Source organism: Parambassis ranga, chromosome 13, assembly GCF_900634625.1.
Source record: "Parambassis ranga chromosome 13, fParRan2.1, whole genome shotgun sequence".
Lineage (NCBI taxonomy): Eukaryota > Metazoa > Chordata > Actinopteri > Ambassidae > Parambassis > Parambassis ranga.
In genome coordinates, this window is record NC_041033.1 from 24,250,781 (window position 1) to 24,273,284 (window position 22,504).

The 22,504-nt window shown below is 52.7% G+C and overlaps 5 protein-coding genes across 5 annotated transcripts; 3 read left to right on the forward strand and 2 right to left on the reverse strand.

Annotated features, from left to right (window-relative positions):
- The first annotated feature begins 2,105 nt into the window (after nucleotides 1-2,105).
- Nucleotides 2,106-3,050, forward strand: LOC114445203 (olfactory receptor 11A1-like). Its single transcript, XM_028420164.1, has one exon. It carries the CDS (start codon nucleotides 2,106-2,108, stop codon nucleotides 3,048-3,050), a length of 945 nt encoding a protein of 314 aa, XP_028275965.1.
- Nucleotides 3,051-6,365: 3,315 nt separating this feature from the next.
- LOC114445204 (olfactory receptor 13C4-like) lies at nucleotides 6,366-7,352 on the reverse strand. Its single transcript, XM_028420166.1, has one exon. The coding sequence runs from the start codon at nucleotides 7,326-7,328 to the stop codon at nucleotides 6,366-6,368; it is 963 nt and encodes a 320-aa protein (XP_028275967.1). The 5' UTR covers nucleotides 7,329-7,352.
- Nucleotides 7,353-10,360: 3,008 nt separating this feature from the next.
- Nucleotides 10,361-11,281, forward strand: LOC114445207 (olfactory receptor 10J4-like). The gene has a single exon (XM_028420169.1). It carries the CDS (start codon nucleotides 10,361-10,363, stop codon nucleotides 11,279-11,281), a length of 921 nt encoding a protein of 306 aa, XP_028275970.1.
- Nucleotides 11,282-14,875: 3,594 nt separating this feature from the next.
- LOC114445299 (olfactory receptor 52D1-like) lies at nucleotides 14,876-15,808 on the forward strand. Its single transcript, XM_028420270.1, has one exon. It carries the CDS (start codon nucleotides 14,879-14,881, stop codon nucleotides 15,806-15,808), a length of 930 nt encoding a protein of 309 aa, XP_028276071.1. The 5' UTR covers nucleotides 14,876-14,878.
- A 3,896-nt stretch (nucleotides 15,809-19,704) lies between these two features.
- LOC114445297 (60S ribosomal protein L35a) lies at nucleotides 19,705-22,380 on the reverse strand. The gene is made up of 5 exons (XM_028420268.1): nucleotides 22,308-22,380; nucleotides 21,648-21,683; nucleotides 21,273-21,425; nucleotides 21,055-21,199; nucleotides 19,705-19,779 (listed from the first exon to the last, which is right to left on the reverse strand). Exons 2-5 carry the CDS (start codon nucleotides 21,656-21,658, stop codon nucleotides 19,756-19,758), a joined length of 333 nt encoding a protein of 110 aa, XP_028276069.1. The 5' UTR covers nucleotides 21,659-21,683; nucleotides 22,308-22,380; the 3' UTR covers nucleotides 19,705-19,755.
- Between the last annotated feature and the right edge of the window lie 124 nt (nucleotides 22,381-22,504).

Consider the following 22,504-nt stretch of genomic DNA (forward strand, 5'->3'; position numbering starts at 1 on the left):
AGAGCTTCATGAAAGAGAGCCACACCGAACACACTCTGTGACACACACGGCTGCTGGTTAGGTCTCTGAGGTCAAAGGTCATCGGCGTCTGTCACACATGTCCCTGAGGTGTCCTCGCTGCAGCCACAGCATCCTCTAACTCCCTCTGAAACAAATTACAGTCAGAGACGTGAACCACGGCGAGCGGCGCTGAGCTCCGGTCCCACCGGGCCACAGACGTCCGAGGACAATAATGACCTCCCCAGACGCTGTGATGAAACCACCTGCAAGTCCTCGGAGACTTCAGGAGTCAGGCCTGACATCGTTGCATCACTCCACAGCTGCAAACCCTCAAACAAGTCGCACAAACTCTGTGTGGCCGAACTTTACTGAACTACAACAAGCAGCTGGACACGGAGGGAGGACAGAGGGCTGTGGAGACAGAACACGGAGCCGAGCGTCCACAGCTGAACACAGAACACAGCAGCAGCCTTTAAAGCATACGTCTTCATACGAACACATGCACGATCATGTCTGCAGGCACATACGCTGTGTGAGGAAGCTGCAGCAGCAAAAGTGTTAATGTGACGCACAACTAGACTCAGCTGTTCACCTCCACCTCAGAGACAGAGGACACTCCTTTGAGGACAACAATGTCCACATTTTAGACAGAGAGGACAGATGGTCTAAAGAGGAGTCAGGAAGCATCTATGTGAAGCTGGAAGAGCCTTCTAACAGAGGTGGAGGCCTCAGACACCATCTTTCTACCACAGACAGCAGCTTCCATCCATCCCAGGAAGCTTCACTCCAAGTCACATGATCACAGCAAGAACAAAGGGCTGTCCACCAGTCCCCCTCCGGCAGTCTCATAGCCGTTAGCCAGTCGTTAGACACACCTGGCCCAGGCAGCCAGATCATCACAGGTAAGTATGGAAACATTTAGTTCTATTGTTTGTAAGTTTGACCCAGACCCACCCACATAGGTCTGTGACCACATATAAACCATGTTTCCCACCAAACAGGTAGAACTGATGAAGCTGCTTGGATGAGCAGCGAAACGTCTTCTAGAAAACTCTACAAGTCCAGACGCCTCGCTTCAACCTTCTCTACGAACTAGAAGAAGACTGCAGCAGTCTGCTTGGAGGGTCACAGTCTAACAAGCACATGAGGGACTGACGTCCACAAACCTGCATCTGAACAAAGCACAGCACCTGGGGGACAGTGTCCTGTGGACAGATGGTGTGGTCTCCATGCTCACAGCATGTCTGCACCTCACACACACTGTCCAGCACGGCGGTGGAGGAGCGATGGCTGCTGCAGGACCTGGACACCCTGCGGTCCCTGGGTGGACTCTGAACTCCTCTGATATTATTCTAGGGACAAATGTGAGGACGTCTGTCTGACACTCACACCAGGACAATGATCCAAAGCAAGTCTGCATCAGGGCCACTGAAGCATCAAGAATCAAGGACTAGTCAGACTCCAGACCTCCACCCAGCTGACCAGCGGTGGAGGACCGTCAGAGCTCTGTGCATAAGAAAACGTCCAAAACCCAGAATGAACCAAAGCAAAGCTGAAGAAGAGCGACCAAACTTCATACAGGAAACCACGACTTCGACTTCTTGCTGCTGAAGGTGGAGCTACGAGCTTCAGGGTCATGGAGACTCAGAAAGGCCACATGTTCATTTAGCTGGTTAAATAATGTCACAGTGAAACGTTGTCGAAGGCCAGAGACGCCGTAAGATCAGATGGTCCATTATTTCTATTGTCATACATAAATATTAGGGACAGTTCAGGAAAAAAATCCAGATTTGGTGATCTGTTCCAGCCCTAATAAATATATATATGCATATACAACATATACCAAGGTGAAGGGCGGGGGCGTGTTTGGCATAACCCGGGTCATTGACCTGGATCATTAACCCTGTGGGACTGATGACAGGTCCAGGACTCAGCGTGGACTCTGGGAGGGTTTAAAGAGCTCCGGCTGCTTCAGTGCAGGTGCAGGTGAGACACTGAGCTCAGACCTCAGCTGCACACATGAGCTGGATGCCGACTCAGACCTGAGGAGCAGCAGGTGGTCCTCAGTCCGAAGCTTCGGTTCTGTTCGTGTGATGCAGATAAACATGTTTAATGTGTCTTCAGCTCCATCTTATTTTGTCCTGGCTGATTATTTGGATGTTGGGGGTTTGAAGTATTTATACTTTCTGATAACTGTGGCTCTGTACGCTGTGATCCTGGCTGCCAACGTGCTGCTGATCCTGGTGATCTGTGTGAACAGGAGCTTGCATGAGCCCATGTACATGTTCCTGTGCAGCCTGTTTGTCAATGAGCTGTACGGCAGCACAGGCCTGTTTCCCTCCCTGCTGCTGCAGATCCTCTCTGACATCCACACCGTCTCTGCTCCCGCATGCTTCCTGCAGATCTACTGCCTCTACACCTACGTTAATGTGGAGTTCTGTAACCTGGCCGTCATGTCCTACGACAGGTACCTGGCCATCTGCTGCCCCCTGCAGTACAGCACCCTGATGACGTGTGACAGGGTGCTCGTCTTCATCGTTCTGTTGTGGCTGTTCTCCTTTGTGAAGTTTCTCATCACCTTGTCGTTAAACGTCCACCTGACTCTGTGTGGAAACACCATCAGCAGCATCTACTGCCGCAACTATTTGATAGTGAAGCTGGCGTGCTCCGACACCAAGGTGAACGACGTTTATGGACTCTTTGCCACCGCCGTGTCCATCTCCGTCCCTCTGCTGCCCATCCTCTTCTCCTACACTAAGATACTGCAGGTCTGTTTCTCTGGGTCCAGACAGACCCGGCAGAAGGCCGTCAGCACCTGCACGCCTCACCTGGTCTCCCTGCTCAACTTCTCCTTCGGCTGCTTGTATGAGATCCTTCAGAGCAGGTTTGATACGAGCCGCGTGCCCAGCCTGCTGAGGATCCTGCTGTCCCTGTACTTTGTGATATTACAGCCGCTGCTGAACCCCATCATGTACGGACTGCAGATGTCCAAAATACGGCACACATGTAAAGAGCTCTTCACTAATAAAATGTTCAGGAATCCTGCGTAAAGACCAACTGTGAGTCTTCTCTTGCTTCCTGGGGTTAAACCATGTTTCACTGCCACATGTGACTGTTCCAGGAGTTCAGAGTGTGAAGTCTCTGTGTGTCTTTGTTCTCTACCTTCCACAGTGCTGCTGCCACCCTGACACCTCCCGGCCTACACTCACATCACAGGGCTGCTTACAGAGAGCAGCCTCCTGCTTCAGGCTCTGTGTCCGACACATTCATCCAGAGGACCAGCTGGTTGTTACAGAGAACATCATCAGCTGCAGCCAATCAGAGCAGAGAGGCAGAATGAGCCTTCATCTGATGCGGATCATTTAATGACTTTAACACCTCTCAGGGTCTGGAGTGATGAAGAGTGTGTGTGTTCATTCAGAGTTCAGAGAAATCCTTCGACAGACTGAAGGAGGCTGTGATCCAAGCTGTGATCACATGATGTGACCCTCACATGAACATATTCTCAGTCTGACAGTGACAGCTGGGTTTGGTGCTGGAACATCCAGAACATGTTCCTCTGCAGACACACTGGCACCACGGGGCACCACCTCTGAACAGAACCTGCAGCAGGCCGCCTTCAGTCTGCAGACCAGGGTCCTGTGGTGAGGCTGCAGACCCCCTTCAGTCTGCAGACCAGGTTCCTGTGGTGAGGCTGCAGACCCCCTTCAGTCTGCAGACCAGGTTCCTGTGGTGAGGCTGCAGGCCCCCTTCAGTCTGCAGACCAGGTTCCTGTGGTGAGGCTGCAGCCCCCCTTCAGTCTGCAGACAGGGTCCTGTGGTGAGGCTGCAGCCCCCCTTCAGTCTGCAGACAGGGTCCTGTGGTGAGGCTGCAGGCCCCCTTCAGTCTGCAGACAGGGTCCTGAGGTGAGGCTGCAGCCCCCCTTCAGTCTGCAGACAGGGTCCTGAGGTGAGGCTGCAGCCCCCCTTCAGTCTGCTGCAGCCCCCCTTCAGTCTGCTGCAGCCCCCCTTCAGTCTGCAGACAGGGTCCTGTGGTGAGGCTGCAGACCCCCTTCAGTCTGCTGCAGCCCCCCTTCAGTCTGCACACAGGGTCCTGTGGTGAGGCTGCAGACCCCCTTCAGTCTGCAGACCAGGTTCCTGTGGTGAGGCTGCAGACCCCCTTCAGTCTGCTGCAGCCCCCCTTCAGTCTGCAGACAGGGTCCTGTGGTGAGGCTGCAGACCCCCTTCAGTCTGCAGACAGGGTCCTGTGGTGAGGCTGCAGCCCCCCTTCAGTCTGCAGACAGGGTCCTGTGGTGAGGCTGCAGGCCCCCTTCAGTCTGCAGACAGGGTCCTGAGGTGAGGCTGCAGCCCCCCTTCAGTCTGCTGCAGCCCCCCTTCAGTCTGCTGCAGCCCCCCTTCAGTCTGCAGACAGGGTCCTGTGGTGAGGCTGCAGGCCGCCTCCATGGTCCTGATGACCCATCATCATTAATCCTTAGAGATTAACGATGAATTGATAAGCGGCGATTTTCCCTCAGTTTCACTAAGATTATATTGTTTACTGAATAAAAACTGCACGTCAGATTCCTTCATGATTTATTGGGGATACAGCACAGACAATGACATTTATGTAGAATAACAATCAGTTGAATAGAATCTGGCTCGGCTGGAACATAAAATAAAATAAAATAAATATTATCTTGTATCAACCTAGTGGGCTGTTTACAAGTGAAAACATTAGCAGGACGTATAATCTGCTTTAATCTGAGACAGTAAATTACTGGGCCTCCTTTAGAACGGTCACCTCTCCTGTCTGATGTGTGGTCTGCTCACACAGACACATGTCAGGGGTCAGACTGAGGACACGGGCTCTGTTCAACATCCTGATTAAACAGTACTTCCTGGATATTCACAGCGAGCACAAATCAAAACGCAGATTATCACGCGGCAACCTCCGACTGTGAGTGTGTGTGTTGGAACTCCTCTGTGCACAGAGCAGAGAGCAGCGGAGGCAGAAGCCACACGCCGAGCGGAGGCTGCCACTCAAATAAAATAATGAAATACTGCCGGGGCGATTAATTAACAACTACTGTAATTTAATCGATTGAATTCTTAACGACAATTAATCTAAGTCGATTAACTGTTTACATCCCTACTGTCTGAGCAGAGAGCCTCCATAAAAGCATCCACAGGGCGGAGTGTGTTCTCCTGACCCGTCACTGGATCCAGCACCGAGGTGAACAAGCTGCCCCCCTTTCTCTGTCAGATCACATACTAATGGTGGAGATCCAGAAGGGCCGGGCTCAGATCCTCTGATAACTGACCTGCTCACACAAACACTGATGTGACTGAACTCCAAACACACATCGTTCTTTTTACGTCGTATGAACGTCCCAGAGTGAACACAAAAAGAACCGAGACCTTTTTCTGTGTTTCCACTTTTTGGTCCACTTAAAGAGGACAGAGTTCGGTTCTTCTGACAGGGACCAGGTGGAAACCCCCCAAGGCCCCGTTCACACTGAAGAAAGTCAGTCCAGCTCGAGTGGGATTGAATCCAGATCGCCTTTAAGCTGGATGCATTCAGACCTATTTTCAAATCTGGCTATCACACATGTGTCCGCGCTCGATCCAGCTGGCGCCTCGTAATATACAGAGCCCGTTCGGGCCGGGGTAGGACAGCATGCGCGTGCCTGTGTTCCCCCTCCGTCCTGCATTGTTCAGACTCAGAACATGGATATATCCAGATACCCGGTGTGAACGGGGCAGAACAGACTTTTACAGTAGTACGGATTCTGGACATCTTCAGTCCAGACACTACAGGGTTAAAGACTGGCGTTCATAGAAAATCTGCCCTGTATGATCTCAAGGGAGAAGTAAAGATGGAGGCCAGCTGAGGCGTGCAGGACTCAGCTGACTTCTTCATCCCTGTCAGACCAGGATCGGATGATGATGTCACACTCACATGGTCCGGTTTGTATTATGGAGGATGTGATGGTGCCGGGCTGTTCTGTTCTCTGGACCAGGATGACAGGCAGCATAACTGAAGGAAAACGTGGGACATCAAGACAAGAAGAAGTTGGAGGTTCATGTGAGGAACCAACATCTGACTGAAGCTGTAATGAGCTGTGACGACTGATCAGCTGCTCGCACTGACCTACAGAGGAGTCGGACCTCTCACATATCAGTCCTTCTCCTGCTGTCTCATTTGTGTGACTGGGTCCTTCTGTTTACTCTGAAGTGTCTCAGGTGTCGATCATGGCTTCAGAAGCTCCCACATGTCTGGAGACCAGATACTGACAAGCTAACAACACACACACAGGCATCCCCTGTAGTACAGGATACAGAGGACCCTCCATGATGACCATCATGAGGACTTATTACCGACAGCAGTCATAAATCAGCCATTGTTATTGTTTTTCTGAAGCTTTCGGCAAACTGCAGAAACAGACTTTTACATATGTGGCGTATACTCGACATGTTCAGGCCGTACATTACAGGGTTAAAGAGCGGCTGACACGTTAGAAAGTAGAGGGGCAGGACAACCCGCAGCAGTTTGGGCACAGCGCTCATATCAAACCTGCTCTGCAACACCTCGAAACAAACCCCACAGGAGAAGTTGAGCAGAGCCGCCAGGTGGGGCGAGCAGGTGCTGGCGGCTTTCTGTCGGGTCTGCCTGGAGCCAGTGAGGCAGACCTTCAGGATCTTCATGTAGGTGAAGAGGATCACAAGGACGGGGACATACACTGTGAGGGAGGCAGCCACCAGCTCATAAACGTTGTTGATGCTGGTGTCGGAGCAGGCCAGTTTGACCACAGCGTAGTTATCACAGTACACTCTGTTAATGATGTTCCCACACAGCTGCAGGGAGGCGCTCAGACATGTTGTGACCCCCACAGCCACAAAGGGAGGCAGCCAGATCACAGCCATCAGAAACACCACCTTAGTGGACCTCATGCTGCTCTTGTACTGCAGAGGGCAGCAGATGGCCACATACCTGTCGTAGGACATGACGGCCAGGTTGGTGAACTCCACGCTTCCATAAGAGTACACACAGAAGACCTGCAGGAAGCAGAGCGGAGCAGAGACGGTGTGGATGTCAGAGAGGATCTGCAGCAGCAGGGAGGGAAACAGGCCTGTGCTGCCGTACAGCTCATTGACAAACAGGCTGCACAGGAACATGTACATGGGCTCATGCAAGCTCCTGTTCACACAGATCACCAGGATCAGCAGCACGTTGGCAGCCAGGATCACAGCGTACAGAGCCAGGACCACCAGGAACAGCAGGTATCTGAGCACTCCTGTGTCCAAGTAGGCAGACAGAACAAAATATGAGACCTGAGTGGAGTTCACCATGATCCTGGTGGAGCCTCTGAGAACAGGAAGGACAGGGTGGAGCTTTACCACGTCAGTGATCAGTCCACACAGTCAGTACACCGGTGAAGAACCACCTGTGACAAGCACCTGGACCCTTCCACTGTTCCAGTCAGTGAGGAGGAGACCTGAGCGCCTTCCACCGACTGACCTGTGACTGCACCGCTGCTTCTTTTAACCCTTTCTGTTTACACCCACAGCAGCTGACACACCTCAGTCCCACACAGACTCACACAAACACAACCTTTCACTACCATCAACCACCACCTGGGATTTGTGTCCTCCATGACCGAAAGGACCTTTGTATGAGTTATTCTACCCGTGTGTCTCTTCAGATGAACTGTTTACATCGGCCAACACAAACGTTACAAACGAGTGGACACCAGGGCTACGCTGGGGCTGAACCTGGGGCTGAACCTGGGGCTGAACCTGGGTGTGTGAGGGCGGGCAGGGTCAGGGTCTGCCTCTGTCCTCTAGGCCTCTTTCCTGTCACGGCAGCAGCTCTGTTTTAGGAGCGTTAAAATGTGACCAAACTGGAAAAGGCTCCTTCAGTCAGGACCTTGTAGGCAGGCAGCCCCAAGAGCAAAGACGGGAAGTCCCGGTCTACAGCGCCATGGCCGAGGACGAGGACGAGCCTGTGCAGACACTTGATGAACACAGGTATTATGTCAGGGTCTGTGCTTTGGACACGTGTGTTGACCTTATAGAGCCACTCTTTATGTTGATGAGCCTCGGTCAGCAGCAACAACTGCCAGTGGGCCCAGCACAGGGCAGAACCTGCACTGCTGGAACACACATCTCAACAGGTGTGCAGAGCATCCCGCCACAGCACCAGCCCAGCTAACCTTGACCTCAGCTAGCTGAACCCGCCGCGCCTAGCATAGCAGCTACATGTTCCCCTCCATCAACAGTCACACACGGCTCAGAGGCAACGTCCAGCAGTTCATGAGTTAACTCCCGACTGCTCTGTTTCAGTCTGCATCCAGAGTTTCAGCAGCTAGCGGCGCACCGCAGCGGCTAACATGCTAACAGAGCGGCTAACATGCAGACATGCTAACAGAGCGGCTAACATGCTAACAGAGCGGCTAACATGCAGACATGCTAACAGAGCGGCTAACATGCAGACATGCTAACAGAGCGGCTAACATGCTAACAGAGCGGCTAACATGCTAACAGAGCGGCTAACGTGCTAACAGAGCAGCTAACATGCTAACAGAGCGGCTAACATGCTAACAGAGCGGCTAACGTGCTAACAGAGCAGCTAACATGCTAACAGAGCAGCTAACATGCTAACAGAGCAGCTAACATGCTAACAGCTACAGTTAGAATGAGACTCACCGGGTCCTGTCAAAGTGGTTCTACCCGCGGCTCGGAGCTCTTCTGTCGATTACATCCAGCTGTTTGCTGCTCACACACACACACACACACACACACACACACACACACACACACACACACACATGCAACAGGAGGCTCACTGCGCGCACACCTTACGGGCCGCGACAGGGTACAGGTAGGATGAGCACTCCTAACTTAGAAGTCACATTCACTTTAACAGAGTGCCTCTTACTGCCACCATGTGGCCAAATAGTGACACGCCCCAAGAAACTGAGAGAAACTCAGAATTCAGAACCAGAATCAGCAGTTTAAATGGGTCAAATATGGGAAGTTTGACACAAGATAATCACGGGATCACAGGGAGTGATCCCAGTGAGCTGGGCAGATCTCACTCTGACCAAAAGAGTAAATATGGTGCAGAGACTGCAGCTCGTCCACAGAACCAGGCTACAAACAGCAGCCTGAACCAGGACTGGTCTGCACATGTGGTCTGACAACTGGTCTTCCTCCAGGCCGGAGGACATGACCGTCCTCTGCAGGCCTCTGGGCGCCCAGGTGAACCAAGGCCGTGGTCCTCTGCAGGCCTCTGCTCATACGGTCCTCTCCTGTCTCCACACAACAAGCCCAAAAGATGCTTTTCCAGTCAGAGCACTCGGTGTGAGGCCTGTCTCCACCAGCAGACTCCCAGCAGCACCCTGAAACATCACACCTTCATCTCCAGCTCTGTTTGCTTTGAAAAACATCACATGACCCAGCGTTAGTGCAGGATTGGCCAAAAGCCTCATCAGGTTCTGGATGACAGTCTGAGCCCACTAAAGCCGTCCTGTCCTGAAGGCCTGTGGTCCCTCCCTGGCTGGGTGCAGGCTCACTCATCAGGCTGTTCAGTGTTCAACATGTCGTTGGATATCAGCTGATGGTTCAGTGCTGTTCAGCAGGGGTTAATACTGTCAGCCTGGAGAGGACTGGACTCAGTGATGGACTCTGAGAGTCTCCTCTGTGTGGATATTCTCTATAATCAACACTTATTGTACATTAGCATCACAGCATGTGTCATGCTAGTAAAAAACAATCACACTGGGCCCGTCCATGTGCTGCCACTGATCCAGGGTCAGGTCTCAGGAGCAGCAGCGATCAGGAAGCCCAGACCCCTCCCCCTCCCTGGGCGCCTCCTCCAGCTCTGACAGGGCGACACTAAGACACTCCCAGCTCAGCTGGGACATATAATCCCTCCACCATGCCCTGCCGGCTGGACAGGCTCAGAACACCTCACCATCCTAACGAGGTGCCAGAAGCACCTGAACTGGCTGGAGGAGGCCCCTCACCGAGCCTCTCCCAGGCGACGGGCGCCCTGCAGAGAAGACCTGGGCTCTGTAGGTCCCTGCCAGACCAGTCAGGGTCGGGGGCCTCATTACTGCATTACCGCTCTGGGGACGACACCGGCTAAATGTTGGAAGAGTGCAGCTGAGTGCAGTGGGTGGTGTTATCAGATCCAACACCACCCACTTGTAGCAGGTGTTTGCTGCAGGAGCAGCTCAGTCGCTCCGCTGCTCAGTCTGAGCTGCTTGTTGTTGATGATGATGATTTATTGGAAACATACACTGTCTGTCGATGCTTTAACGTCTGCTGAGCGCTGACACCATATCACACCTGTTCTCGGTTTTTAGTTGAAGGGGACCATGAATGCCACTCATGTCTCGTTCTTCACTCTGTCTGCCTACTTGGACACTGGACAGTTCAGATACCTGCTGTTCCTGGTGGTCCTGGCTCTGTACGCTGTGATCCTGGCTGCCAACCTGCTGCTGATCGTGGTGATCTGTGTGAACAGGAGCTTGCATGAGCCCATGTACATGTTCCTGTGCAGCCTGTTTGTCAATGAGCTGTACGGCAGCACAGCCTTGTTTCCCTTCCTGCTGCTGCAGATCCTCTCTGACATCCACACCGTCTCTGCTCCTGCATGCTTCCTGCAGATCTACTGCGTGTACACTTATGGAAGCGTGGAGTTCTGTAACCTGGCCGTCATGTCCTACGACAGGTACCTGGCCATCTGCTGCCCTCTGCAGTACAGCAGCAGCATGAGCTGGAGGAAGGTGGCCGTGCTGGTCGCTCTGTCCTGGTTGTACCCTCTGGTGGTCATCGTTGCTATGGTTACCCTGAGCGCTCGTCTGCCGCTCTGTGGGAACGTCATTGATAAAGTCTTCTGTGGAAACTACTCCATCGTGAAGCTGGCCTGCTCTGACACCCGGGTCAATAACATCTATGGACTGCTTGTGACCGCTCTCACAGTGGGCGTCCCGGTCATTTCCATCCTCTTCACCTACGTGAGGATACTGCAGGTCTGCTTCTCTGGGTCCAGACAGACCCGGCAGAAGGCCGTCAGCACCTGCACGCCTCACCTGGCCTCCCTGCTCAACTTCTCCTTCGGAAGCTGCTTTCAGATATTACAGGGCAGGTTTGATATGAGCAGTCTGCCCGACGGGTTAAGTATCTTCCTGTCGTTGTACTTTCTCATCTGCCCACCGCTCTTTAACCCCGTGATGTACGGACTGAGGATGTCTAAGATCTCTGCCATATGCAGAGCTCTGTTCTGTGTGAAGTGACTCAGTGTTTCCTTAACGTTGTTTTTTTCTGGGGGGGTTCATTAAAAGTGTGAAGTGATGTTTCAGCAGCAGATCTATGAAAGGCTTTAACCCTTCTGACGTAGAGCAGCAATGAGACGCTGTATGACTCCATACATGTGACTGTGTGTGTGCTGCTTCGCTCTGTGTGTTCCTGGACAGGGTTAACCCCCGGCTGACAGCCGTCAGTGTGTCCACACCTGTAACCTGTCCTAATGAGTGCAATGATCAAAGATAATAAAGCTTCTCCATCACAGTCTGACGTGTCTCTGTTGCTCTCTGAGGTCCACAGACCCCTGCCAGCAGGACATGCCAGCACTGACCACAGACCAGATACTGACACATGTCCATCATGTCAGCAGCTGATCCCTGTGTTCCCTCCTCGTGTCACACCGACGTTCTCTGTCCTCAGAGACATCTGAGCGACCGTCTGCTTCATGTCAGACGTGATGAGGTCATCGTGCAGCTCCTGAGGTGACACACAGCTCAGACAGAGCTGGGTCAGGCAGAGACTGATCCCTGAGGATCAGGTTCAGGTAGAAATCGAATGTTTGTGAACACTGAAACATTAACCCCGTCCTGTGTCGCCGTGCCTCTGGCAGCCTGCAGGTGCTCCTCCTGACATGAGGTGAGCTGCTCAGTGCTGGGCCGGCCTTGCAGCCTAACAGCTGATCCTGTCTGTCCCTCACTGGAGTCCACGTGTGGACGTCAGATGGTGTCTGTGGACGCTCTGACTCTTCCATTATACAGCAGCATGGTGGCACAGAGGTTCACATGATCCCAGCTTACACAGCAGTCTCAGCCCTGGACAGTCAGTCCCCACAGGGTCCAGAGGACAGTCAGTCCAGAGGACAGTCAGTCCCCACAGGGTCCAGAGGACAGTCAGTCCAGAGGACAGTCAGTCCCCACAGGGTCCAGAGGACAGTCAGTCCAGAGGACAGTCAGTCACACACACTTCAGATGAGAACAGACTGGGCTCCATGACAACAGAACAAACCAACATGAAACATGCTGACGTTTAGATGAAGCCAGCAGCATGTCCCTCATGAGGTCACAGGAGGCCTGTGGTCCTCCAGCACTGATGTAGCTGGGGAGTGAGCAGCTCTGGGCGTCCACTTGGAGAGTTTAAAACTGCCAACAACATCTACGGCCTGAGCGTCAGCGCGCTGTCCGTGTTCGCTCCTCTCAGTCTGATCCTCTTCACCTACGTGAGGATCCTCAGAGTCTGCTTCTCTGGGTCCAGACAGACCCGGCAGAAGGCCGTCAGCACCTGCACGCCTCACCTGGCCTCCCTGCTCAACTTCTCCTGTGGGGTTTGTTTCGAGGTTACACAGAGCAGGTTCAACATGAAGAACCTGCCCAATGTTTTAAGAATAGTCTTATCATTGTACTGGCTTATATGTCAGCCGCTCCTTAACCCTTTGTTATATGGTCTAAATATGTCCAAAATCCGCGTCCTGTGTAAGAGTCTTGTCTTTGATGTGAGCTTCTGACAGAGTCAGTGTTTGAAGTCCATGAAGCTGTGAGTGCACGTTCTGTCCTCTGTCCGGACACATCATCAATAAACAGATTCAATGAAAGGTTTCCTTCATTTTAGACATGAATACCAGAGCTGCACTCTGCAGTACGACCCGGTCACCGGTCAGACTGTCAGCCTGTCAGCCTGACCTCTGACCTCTGACCTCTGACCTCTGACCTCTGACCTCCTGGATAGAACGTGGTTTGAATATTTGGTGAAGATGATGTCACAGCAGCCATAAGAATGACTGAATGATGATTGGTTCCAGTGTCAGGGGTTAACACAGCCACCCAGACCTTCACCTGTGCTGATGCTGACACACACACAGTCCAAACCAGTATCACAGCTCACCACAAGGTGTCACTGCCAGTGGCCTGGAAGCTTCATGTGGAACTGCACATCAATAACCTGCAGGATGATACAAGCTGCTAGCATGAGGAGCCGGTGATCTTCATCGCCACGGCGACGCCAGCTGTGGTATTGATCTGTGCTTTCTATGAGCTCTAGGAACACCTGCTGTGTGTCGGTACACTGAGTCCTGGTCCTGGTTTCACTGCACACAGTGGGGGACATGATCAGTACTGATCCACATCACACATCAGTTCAGAGGATCTTTCAGAGTCTTAAAGTCTCTCACTGTCAGCTGTCCCTCCGCCTGTCCTCAGCCTGCATGATGAGGTTAGTCATCACTTATTTAAGCCTTTATTGATCTCATAGGTCTGACTACACACTCAGACTGTTTGATGGGAGTCGGTGGGGGGTCAGTGTCAACATCCAGGTTTAGTGTTGTGATCCTGCACACAGCACGTCTCAGAGTCCACTGTGAACACACACTCACAGAGCTTCATGAAAGAGAGCCACACCGAACACACTCTGTGACACACACGGCTGCTGGTTAGGTCTCTGAGGTCAAAGGTCATCGGCGTCTGTCACACATGTCCCTGAGGTGTCCTCGCTGCAGCCACAGCATCCTCTAACTCCCTCTGAAACAAATTACAGTCAGAGACGTGAACCACGGCGAGCGGCGCTGAGCTCCGGTCCCACCGGGCCACAGACGTCCGAGGACAATAATGACCTCCCCAGACGCTGTGATGAAACCACCTGCAAGTCCTCGGAGACTTCAGGAGTCAGGCCTGACATCGTTGCATCACTCCACAGCTGCAAACCCTCAAACAAGTCGCACAAACTCTGTGTGGCCGAACTTTACTGAACTACAACAAGCAGCTGGACACGGAGGGAGGACAGAGGGCTGTGGAGACAGAACACGGAGCCGAGCGTCCACAGCTGAACACAAAAGAGGCCCACACAGCAGAGTCAGCCCAAGACCACACAAGAAACCCAGAGCTCCGTGTCAGAGGCCTGCGGCCTCACTGAGCATGCTCAGTGTTAATGTGACGCACAACTAAAAGAAGACTGCAGCAGTCTGCTTGAAGGGTCACGGTCTAACAAGCACATGAGGGACTGACGTCCACAAACCTGCATCTGAACAAAGCACAGCACCTGGGGGACAGTGTCCTGTGGACAGATGGTGTGGTCTCCATGCTCACAGCATGTCTGCACCTCACACACACTGTCCAGCACGGCGGTGGAGGAGCGATGGCTGCAGGACCTGGACACCCTGGACCTGGACACCCAGGACCCTGACACCCTGGACCTGGACACCCTGCGGCCACGTCTCACTGCTGACCCCTCTGCAGAGACAGCGCTGTGTGGCAGCATCCTAACAAAGTTCATTTAACCCTGTCATGTACTTATACTATTAAAGTTAACCAGGCCTGATTCAGCACACATTAACCCTTTGTGAGAAGGCCGACAAACATCTGAATAACTGCAGCTGGAAGAAGTATTCAGCAGAGACCCCCCCCCCACACACACCCATCCGTCCACCCCTGACATGAAAAGGTTAAAAGACACAGAATGAGTCAGACCGATGCTCAGACCCGTCACACCCCCTGCTGTGTCACTGAGGGCTCTCTGTGTGTTTGTCCTTCCCAGTCAGACATTAAAGGGTTACTCAGCGCTGTGATGCTGAGGGTTCTACACACTGAAGCAGGATCAGGATGAACTCCTCACAGCCGACACATTTCACTCTCACCGCCTACTTTGACACCGGAGTCCTGAAGCCCGTGTGGGTCCTGGTGGTCCTGGCTCTGTACGCTGTGATCCTGGCTGCCAACGTGCTGCTGATCGTGGTGATCTGTGTGAACAGGAGCTTGCATGAGCCCATGTACATGTTCCTGTGCAGCCTGTTTGTCAATGAGCTGTACGGCAGCACAGGCCTGTTTCCCTCCCTGCTGCTGCAGATCCTCTCTGACATCCACACCGTCTCTGCTCCCGCATGCTTCCTGCAGATCTACTGCCTCTACTCCTATGGAGGTATAGAGTTCCTGACCTTGGCCGTCATGTCCTACGACAGGTACCTGGCCATCTGCTGCCCCCTGCGGTACAGCAGCAGGATGACGTTCAGTAGGATCGCTGCACTCACTGCTCTGATCTGGATCTACCCGTGCTGCATCAACGCTTGGATCGTGGCCTACCTGACCGCCCCCCTGCAGCTCTGCGGCAGCAGCATCCACAAAGTGTACTGTGATAACTTCTACATCGTCCGGCTGGCCTGCTCCGACACCACGCTCAACAACGTCTTCGGACTGGTTCACATGTTTACGGTCATCTTCGGTCTTATTGTTCTGATCCTGTTCACCTACGTGAGGATCCTGCAGGTCTGCTTCTCTGGGTCCAGACAGACCCGGCAGAAGGCCGTCAGCACCTGCACGCCTCACCTGGCCTCCCTGCTCAACTTCTCCTTCGGCTGCTTCTTTGAGATCGTGCAGGGCCGGTTCAACATGAGCGGCCTTCCAAACATGTTGCGCATCTTCCTGTCACTGTACTGGCTGACATGTCAGCCGCTCGTTAACCCTTTACTGTACGGACTGAAGATGACCAAAATACGCATGGTGTATAAAAACCTGCTGCTTGGCAACAAGCTGTGAGAACATCTGATCAGTCAGACATACTTCATTAACCCCACTGCATTTATTAACCCTTTCTCTGTTAAGATGCTTGCATTAAAATCTCCATGTGTTTCTGAAGAATAAATGCTAAAAGATGACGTCTATGAATAAATGAAACGTGCTGCTCCTGTAGGGAAGCATCAGGATATGAGCGGGTGGCGTCTCACTGTGACCTCGCTCTGTGACCTCGCTCCGTGACCTCACTCTGTGACCTCGCTCTGTGACCTCGCTCTGTGACCTCGCTCTGTGACCTCGCTCCGTGACCTCGCTCTGTGACCTCACTCCGTGACCTCACTCTGTGACCTCACTCTGTGACCTCGCTCCGTGACCTCACTCTGTGACCTCACTCTGTGACCTCACTCTGTGACCTCGCTCTGTGACCTCGCTCCGTGACCTCACTCTGTGACCTCGCTCCGTGACCTCGCTCTGTGACCTCGCTCCGTGACCTCACTCTGTGACCTCACTCTGTGACCTCGCTCTGTGACCTCGCTCCGTGACCTCCGTGACCTCACTCTGTGACCTCGCTCTGTGACCTCGCTCCGTGACCTCACTCTGTGACCTCGCTCCGTGACCTCGCTCTGTGACCTCGCTCCGTGACCTCGCTCCGTGACCTCACTCTGTGACCTCGCTCCGTGACCTCACTCTGTGACCTCACTCTGTGACCTCACTCTGTGACCTCGCTGCTCTAACACAGTGTGTTTCATATCATCTGGACCCGGCTGGGGGGGTCAGCCGGTGGGGCCCTCCTGTTGCAGACCCACCGACAGCTCATGCAGACCACTGTGTGTAGAACCACCGGCTGCACGGCTTGCTCTGGTCGTCCCAGAAACGTCTGAATTGAGTCCTTCTGAACGGTTCTTGCTTCCTGTCACATGATCAGTCAGAGTGCTCTGATTGGTCAGCTCCATCCTGTCTGCAGGCAGAGAGCAGTCAGTGTGTGTGCAGAATCACTCAGGTGTTCAGACAGAGATCAGCTGCAGGTCAGAGACTCTGCTCAGTGACTCCATCATGGCGTCCTGCTGAGGAGGACAGGACTTTGTGTTTCACTGAGTCTGGTTGGAGTGTTTTTATTCTAGTATTATAGAAGACATCCTATTTGTTGTGGGTCAGGGTCTTGGGTTGGGTCTGATGCCCTTTGCTCCATGTTATTAACCCTGAGTGTTCAACATGAACCTTCACAGATGAGTCCTTACCAGGACCAGGACCAGGACCAGGACATCTGTGGGGTGTGTGGACAGAGCGGAGCCTAAATATGTTTTCTGTGTGATTAAAGATTAAATAATGCACTGTTCTCAGGTCATGTGACAGACCCGGCAGAAAGCCGTCAGCACCTGCACACCTCACCTGGGCTCCCTCTTGACCCCCCCCCCATAGTGTCCATACTGTACAGACTCAACATGACCAACATGTAAAACTCTGGCAGCTGTGATTCTTCATTTTTCCTGTTGGTGTGTGCGGAGACACAAACGATCAAACTCTTATGGATCGTGGTTCTGACTGTTTTGCATGTGTCCTCCTGATGGGTGTGGTGTCCTGGTTTAATAAAACACGTATGTTGTCACGGTGCTTAGCTTCCTGTCCACACATGGACTTCCTGTGTGACCTTTCTTGTCTTGGACAGAAACATCCGCCGTAACCATGGAAGCCGTAACCATGGAAACAGTAAGCGGTGATAATTGGGCTGTAAGTGAGGCCTCCTGAGTGTCCGGGTGTCCACATGGATGGGCCAAAGAGCTCCGCTGGGCCTCGTTACTGTGCAGCGTTTAGCGAACACTGCCCGCTCCTGTGACATCACTGCGGCTCATTAAACAGCCCTCCTGACCGATGTGTCCCCTGAAGGCAGAACAAACAACAACAGGAAGTACCCATCAGACCCAGCATCACACTGTTTACAAACCAAATACCTGATCGTCTGATCATCGATACATCCAAGCTGAGCCGACCTGTGGCAGCTGCCCTCATCACTGAGCTGCCCGTCAGAATCAGGTCGCAGAACAAACCTGCTACACTCAGGGTGCGGCACAGAGACCCAGACACACATGATGGAGACCAGCAGAACGGCTGCTCCACAGACGTCCGGTGCCCTCTCACCTTCACCTTCCAGCAAACAGTGACATCACACAGGCCAGCGCCAAGGGTTCACCTGGCCGCCAACATGACACACTCCAGCAGGAAGTGAGTCTCCACTCTGACCGACGCGCCGCCTGCTGTCATCATTGCTCTGGGCAGCTGCTGATCATTTCATTGTGTGGGTCCAAATGTTCTGCAGAGGTACACCTGCCTTGAAGTCTTCTCCAGGTTGATGGAGAACAGGCTGAGGAAGAACAGGTTGAGGAAGAACAGGCTGATGGAGAACAGACTGATGGAGAACAGGCTGATGGAGAACAGGTTGAGGAAGAACAGACTGATGGAGAACAGGTTGATGGAGAACAGGCTGATGGAGAACAGGCTGAGGAAGAACAGGCTGATGGAGAACAGGCTGAGGAAGAACAGACTGATGGAGAACAGGTTGATGGAGAACAGGCTGATGGAGAACAGGCTGATGGAGAACAGACTGATGGAGAACAGGCTGAGGAACAGACTGAGGAAGAACAGACTGATGGAGAACAGGTTGATGGAGAACAGGTTGAGGAAGAACAGGCTGATCAGTGTATGATCCCTTTAAATAACTCCAAACATTAAACCTTGTTTTAAAGCTCTTGAAGCTCTTGTCCAGCCGTCTCTAAATGACTATGATACGGATCCACAGCTCCCCGAGGCGTTGGTGGTATAGTGGTTAGCATAGCTGCCTTCCAAGCAGTTGACCCGGGTTCGATTCCCGTACTTAGTTTTACCCCGGACTGACACTTAGTGTTTTCCAGCAGCTGTAAAGTGTCCAGGCGGCGGCGCTGCGCCATCTTTGTCTAGAATCTAAACCATAGACCGGATTTTCTTTCAATGATCAAGGTTAGAACCAGGTACTGATTCTGAAACAAACCTCAGAGCCACAGCCCCCAGTTCTGGACGATGTTTCAGATTACATTGTGCAGATGACCTGAAATTTGTAATTTACATAAATTTTAACGACACTGGCAGGTGACGCCTCGTGGCTTTCATTCCAACAGTGACATCTGGTGGCCACATGAAGCTACAGCGCCACCTCGATAAAACTTCGCAGGACTGTGGTCGTTTTGATTCCATTGTTGTTCAAAAGTCTAAAAAGCAACCAGGACCACAGCTGCTTCCTGCTGAGGTCCCAGGACCAGGACCACAGCTGCTTCCTGCTGAAGCCCCGGAACCAGGACCACAGCTGCTTCCTGCTGAAGCCCCGGAACCAGGACCACAGCTGCTTCCTGCTGAAGCCCCGGAACCAGGACCACAGCTGCTTCCTGCTGAGGTCCCAGGACCAGGACCACAGCTGCTTCCTGCTGAGGTCCCAGAACCAGGACCACAGCTGCTTCCTGCTGAAGCCCCGGAACCAGGACCACAGCTGCTTCCTGCTAAGGTCCTGGATGATGCCATCAGTCGCTCCGCTCCATGAAGTACCACTGGGCATCTCCATCCATGTGTAACATTAGGTTTTCTCATCTCACATGGACGGACATGTTAAGACCCCCACCCCCCCATCACCACCTGTAGCTGTAGCAATGGTTCTGTTCCTCCTCCCGTCTCACAGCGTCATCAATTATAAACCCAGTGCTGAGGACTTATCCAGCAGGAAGTCACATGACCTCTGAACATCAGGACACACAAACCTGAACCCGTTTGAGACGTCACCTGTAAGATCCAGTGTCCCGACCGGCCATGATACTTAAAGGTTCCCCTGTGTGGACAAAATAACAGGAACGCTGAGACTCAACAGCTGTGGGGGGCTAAGAAAGACACAGAGGCAGAGCTGGACCTGATCATTTTATTGTTTCTGTACAAACAGATCGGACGCCTCCGCTTCAAACCCGAGAAGGATACAGCATCTGCAACAGACAGGAAGTCACGGTCAGAGATGGTACAGTGTGGTCCTAACACAGCAGGTCAAAGGCCCCAGTACCAAACTACATGTGCCAGAGAACACACCGGCAGCTTTCAGCCACAGCACAGCAGGGAGCGGTGAGGCGATGCTGATGACCTCACATGTTGGTCACCAAGATCAAGCACAGGCGCTGAGAAGGGCTTCAAACCTCCAAACACTCCGTGTGTACCAGTGCCAACATGTGAGCCTAATCTGATGGTTCCGGTCTGTATGGACTCTGCACTGTGCTGCTGACCAGTCATCCTATCAAAGCATGTGACCACCAAATGAGTCATCCTGACATCAAACATCACCTGTGACCAGGGGTGGAAAGTAACTGAGTATTTGTACTTCAGTAATGTTTATGTATTTGTACTTCAGTAAAAATCACAGCTCATCCTTCCTCCTCTGACTCCATGCTGCAGCTGTCCCCTGTCCTTTCTCCTCCACTACATGTCTCCAGTGTCTGTAGTTCCTTGTTCCATGTGATGAACACAGTGTGGACTGATGAGAGGTCAGACTCTGCATGGAGCTGGTGTCACGCTGCAGCTGTGTTTCTATAATGAGCCTCAGTCATGATGCCGGTGCTCTGGCTCAGTGAGCTAACTAGTTAGCTGCTGTCTGCTAACACAGGTCCATCCATGAATGTCTGATGAACATGAATCATCACATGAATCTACAGCAGGAACACTGACACAGTAAACATGCTGAATGCCTGTTTGTTATCAGCAGCCTCTCTGTTCACTTGATGTCCACAGCCTGCCTCATGACACACAGACCTGTCCACAGCCTGCCTCATGACACACAGACCTGTCCACAGCCTGCCTCATGACACACAGACCTGTCCACAGCTGCTTCTGGACTCAACATGGACATTAACTACACATGCTCCATTTGACTTTGATTATTTTAACCTGTTCACATCCTTTGGAAATCAATCATATATATTCAGTGTGAGTACTTTTACTCTGAATACTCTAAGTACATTTAAAAGTACTTAAGACTTTTACTTAAGTAGGCTTGTTGATGCAGCACTTCTACTTTTACTGAGTACCAAGCTTCAGTCCTTCCTCCACTGACCTGCAGCTTCTACTTCACCTGAACCTGGACCTATGGGTCTGTTTCCATGGCAATGTAAGCTAACAAGCAGTGAAATGCATCCTGAACATCCGACCATGCTGCAGGGCATGATGGGAGCCCCGTCACCCGGTCTAAAGATGACAGGTCCCCCCAGACTCACCACTCTGATTCTGTGTCCAATGGCTTTAGCCGGCAGGTTGCTGCTGAACTTGGCTCGCACCATCCCGCTGTTGCCATGTGCTCTGGTCACCTTCCCCCAGATGACTCTGGTCTTGTTGGGTTTACCACCGGGCGTCACCGTGTTCCTGCAGACACACACGGACAGAGTGAGACACACTTCCTCTGCCACAGCACACGCTCATCCTGAAGGCGCCTCACTTCTTGGCCTTGTAGACGTAGGCGCAGCGTTTCCCCAGATAGAAGTCGACCTCGTCTCTGGTGTAGCATCCCTCCAGCTTCAGGAGGGCCGTGTGCTCGCGCTGGTTCCTCAGACCACGTTTGTAGCCAGTGAAGATGGCCTTACTCCACAGTCTGACACACACACAGCACAGTCAGTTATCAGAGCCAGACACCAGCTTCTGCAGCAAGTCCACATGTGACCGCTCCACACAAACACAACACAACACAACACACTTCCTGCTGCACAGAGCGGATCAGGCCGAGGAGTGCCGACAACATTCTGCTGTTCAACACTCCCCCCCTGATCCGCTCAGGTACAGGTGAGGTGGAGGCAGCACCATCAGCTGAGCTTACCTTCCAGGCATCTTTGTCTTCCTCAGGTGAGTTCACCTGCACACAAACACATCGACACGTTAACACAGAGCTCCGGTCCATCAGTTCCAGGCTCTGCCTGTGAGCAGCTGTCCGAGACAGGAAGTTACCGGAGTCCATGCGTCAGGACTACAACCTCCAACATATCCAGGAGCCGCCGACTGCACTACACTGCTCCAAACGTTAATGTTCGGCGCACCGGACCTTCTGAGAACCGAGCCGCCGTCACCGTGGCTGCACTGTTTGTGCTCTGGCTCCGAGGAGCCACCGGCGTGTACCCGGTAACAGGCTAGTCTGTAGCCACCGTCAACAGGCTCATTCACCTCCACGTTCACGTGCTAAGAGACCGGCACCGCACCCACACCGGGAGGACCGGCCCACAGGCTGCGCTAACCCGCAGCTACAGTCCCGGAGCCCTCGGCTGGGCGGCGGACGGACCGAGCCGAGGTGCTCGGGCAGAGCTGCGCGTTAGCCGCTGTTAGCTTCATCCAAACAGAATCTCCGCCATCACAGTCTCAGGAACGTGAACGCATACACGACCAGACGGACAAACTACTAATCGACTCATGGAGCGAGTATCGGCCCCGAACTACACAGATTAACGGTTTAATCCCAGCTTTGCTCGGACATGTCAGATCTTACCTGCACTGTGTCCAGGAAAATGGAGGAAAAAGGAAGGCCGCAAGGCACGCTGGGAAATTATTGTAAACAGAGGTGCCCGCGGAGCTGCCTGATCAAAATGGCGGCCACGGGAAAAATATAAATATAAAAAAATATAAAACAAACATGAAAAAATAAACAATACGCGGTGTGAGGATCAGACAGGGGTCAGTAAGAGA

Coding starts and splice junctions, on each gene's coding strand:
- LOC114445203 (XM_028420164.1), top strand. CDS start 2,106: ATGTTTAATGTGTCTTCAGCTCCATCTTATTTTGTCCTGGCTGATTAT.
- LOC114445204 (XM_028420166.1), bottom strand. CDS start 7,328: ATGGTGAACTCCACTCAGGTCTCATATTTTGTTCTGTCTGCCTACTTG.
- LOC114445207 (XM_028420169.1), top strand. CDS start 10,361: ATGAATGCCACTCATGTCTCGTTCTTCACTCTGTCTGCCTACTTGGAC.
- LOC114445297 (XM_028420268.1), bottom strand. Junction 21,200..21,272: donor TACGTCTACAAGGCCAAGAA/GTGAGGCGCCTT, acceptor GTGTGTCTGCAG/GAACACGGTGACGCCCGGTG. Junction 19,780..21,054: donor TTGGACACAGAATCAGAGTG/GTGAGTCTGGGG, acceptor TGTCTGTTGCAG/ATGCTGTATCCTTCTCGGGT.
- LOC114445299 (XM_028420270.1), top strand. CDS start 14,879: ATGAACTCCTCACAGCCGACACATTTCACTCTCACCGCCTACTTTGAC.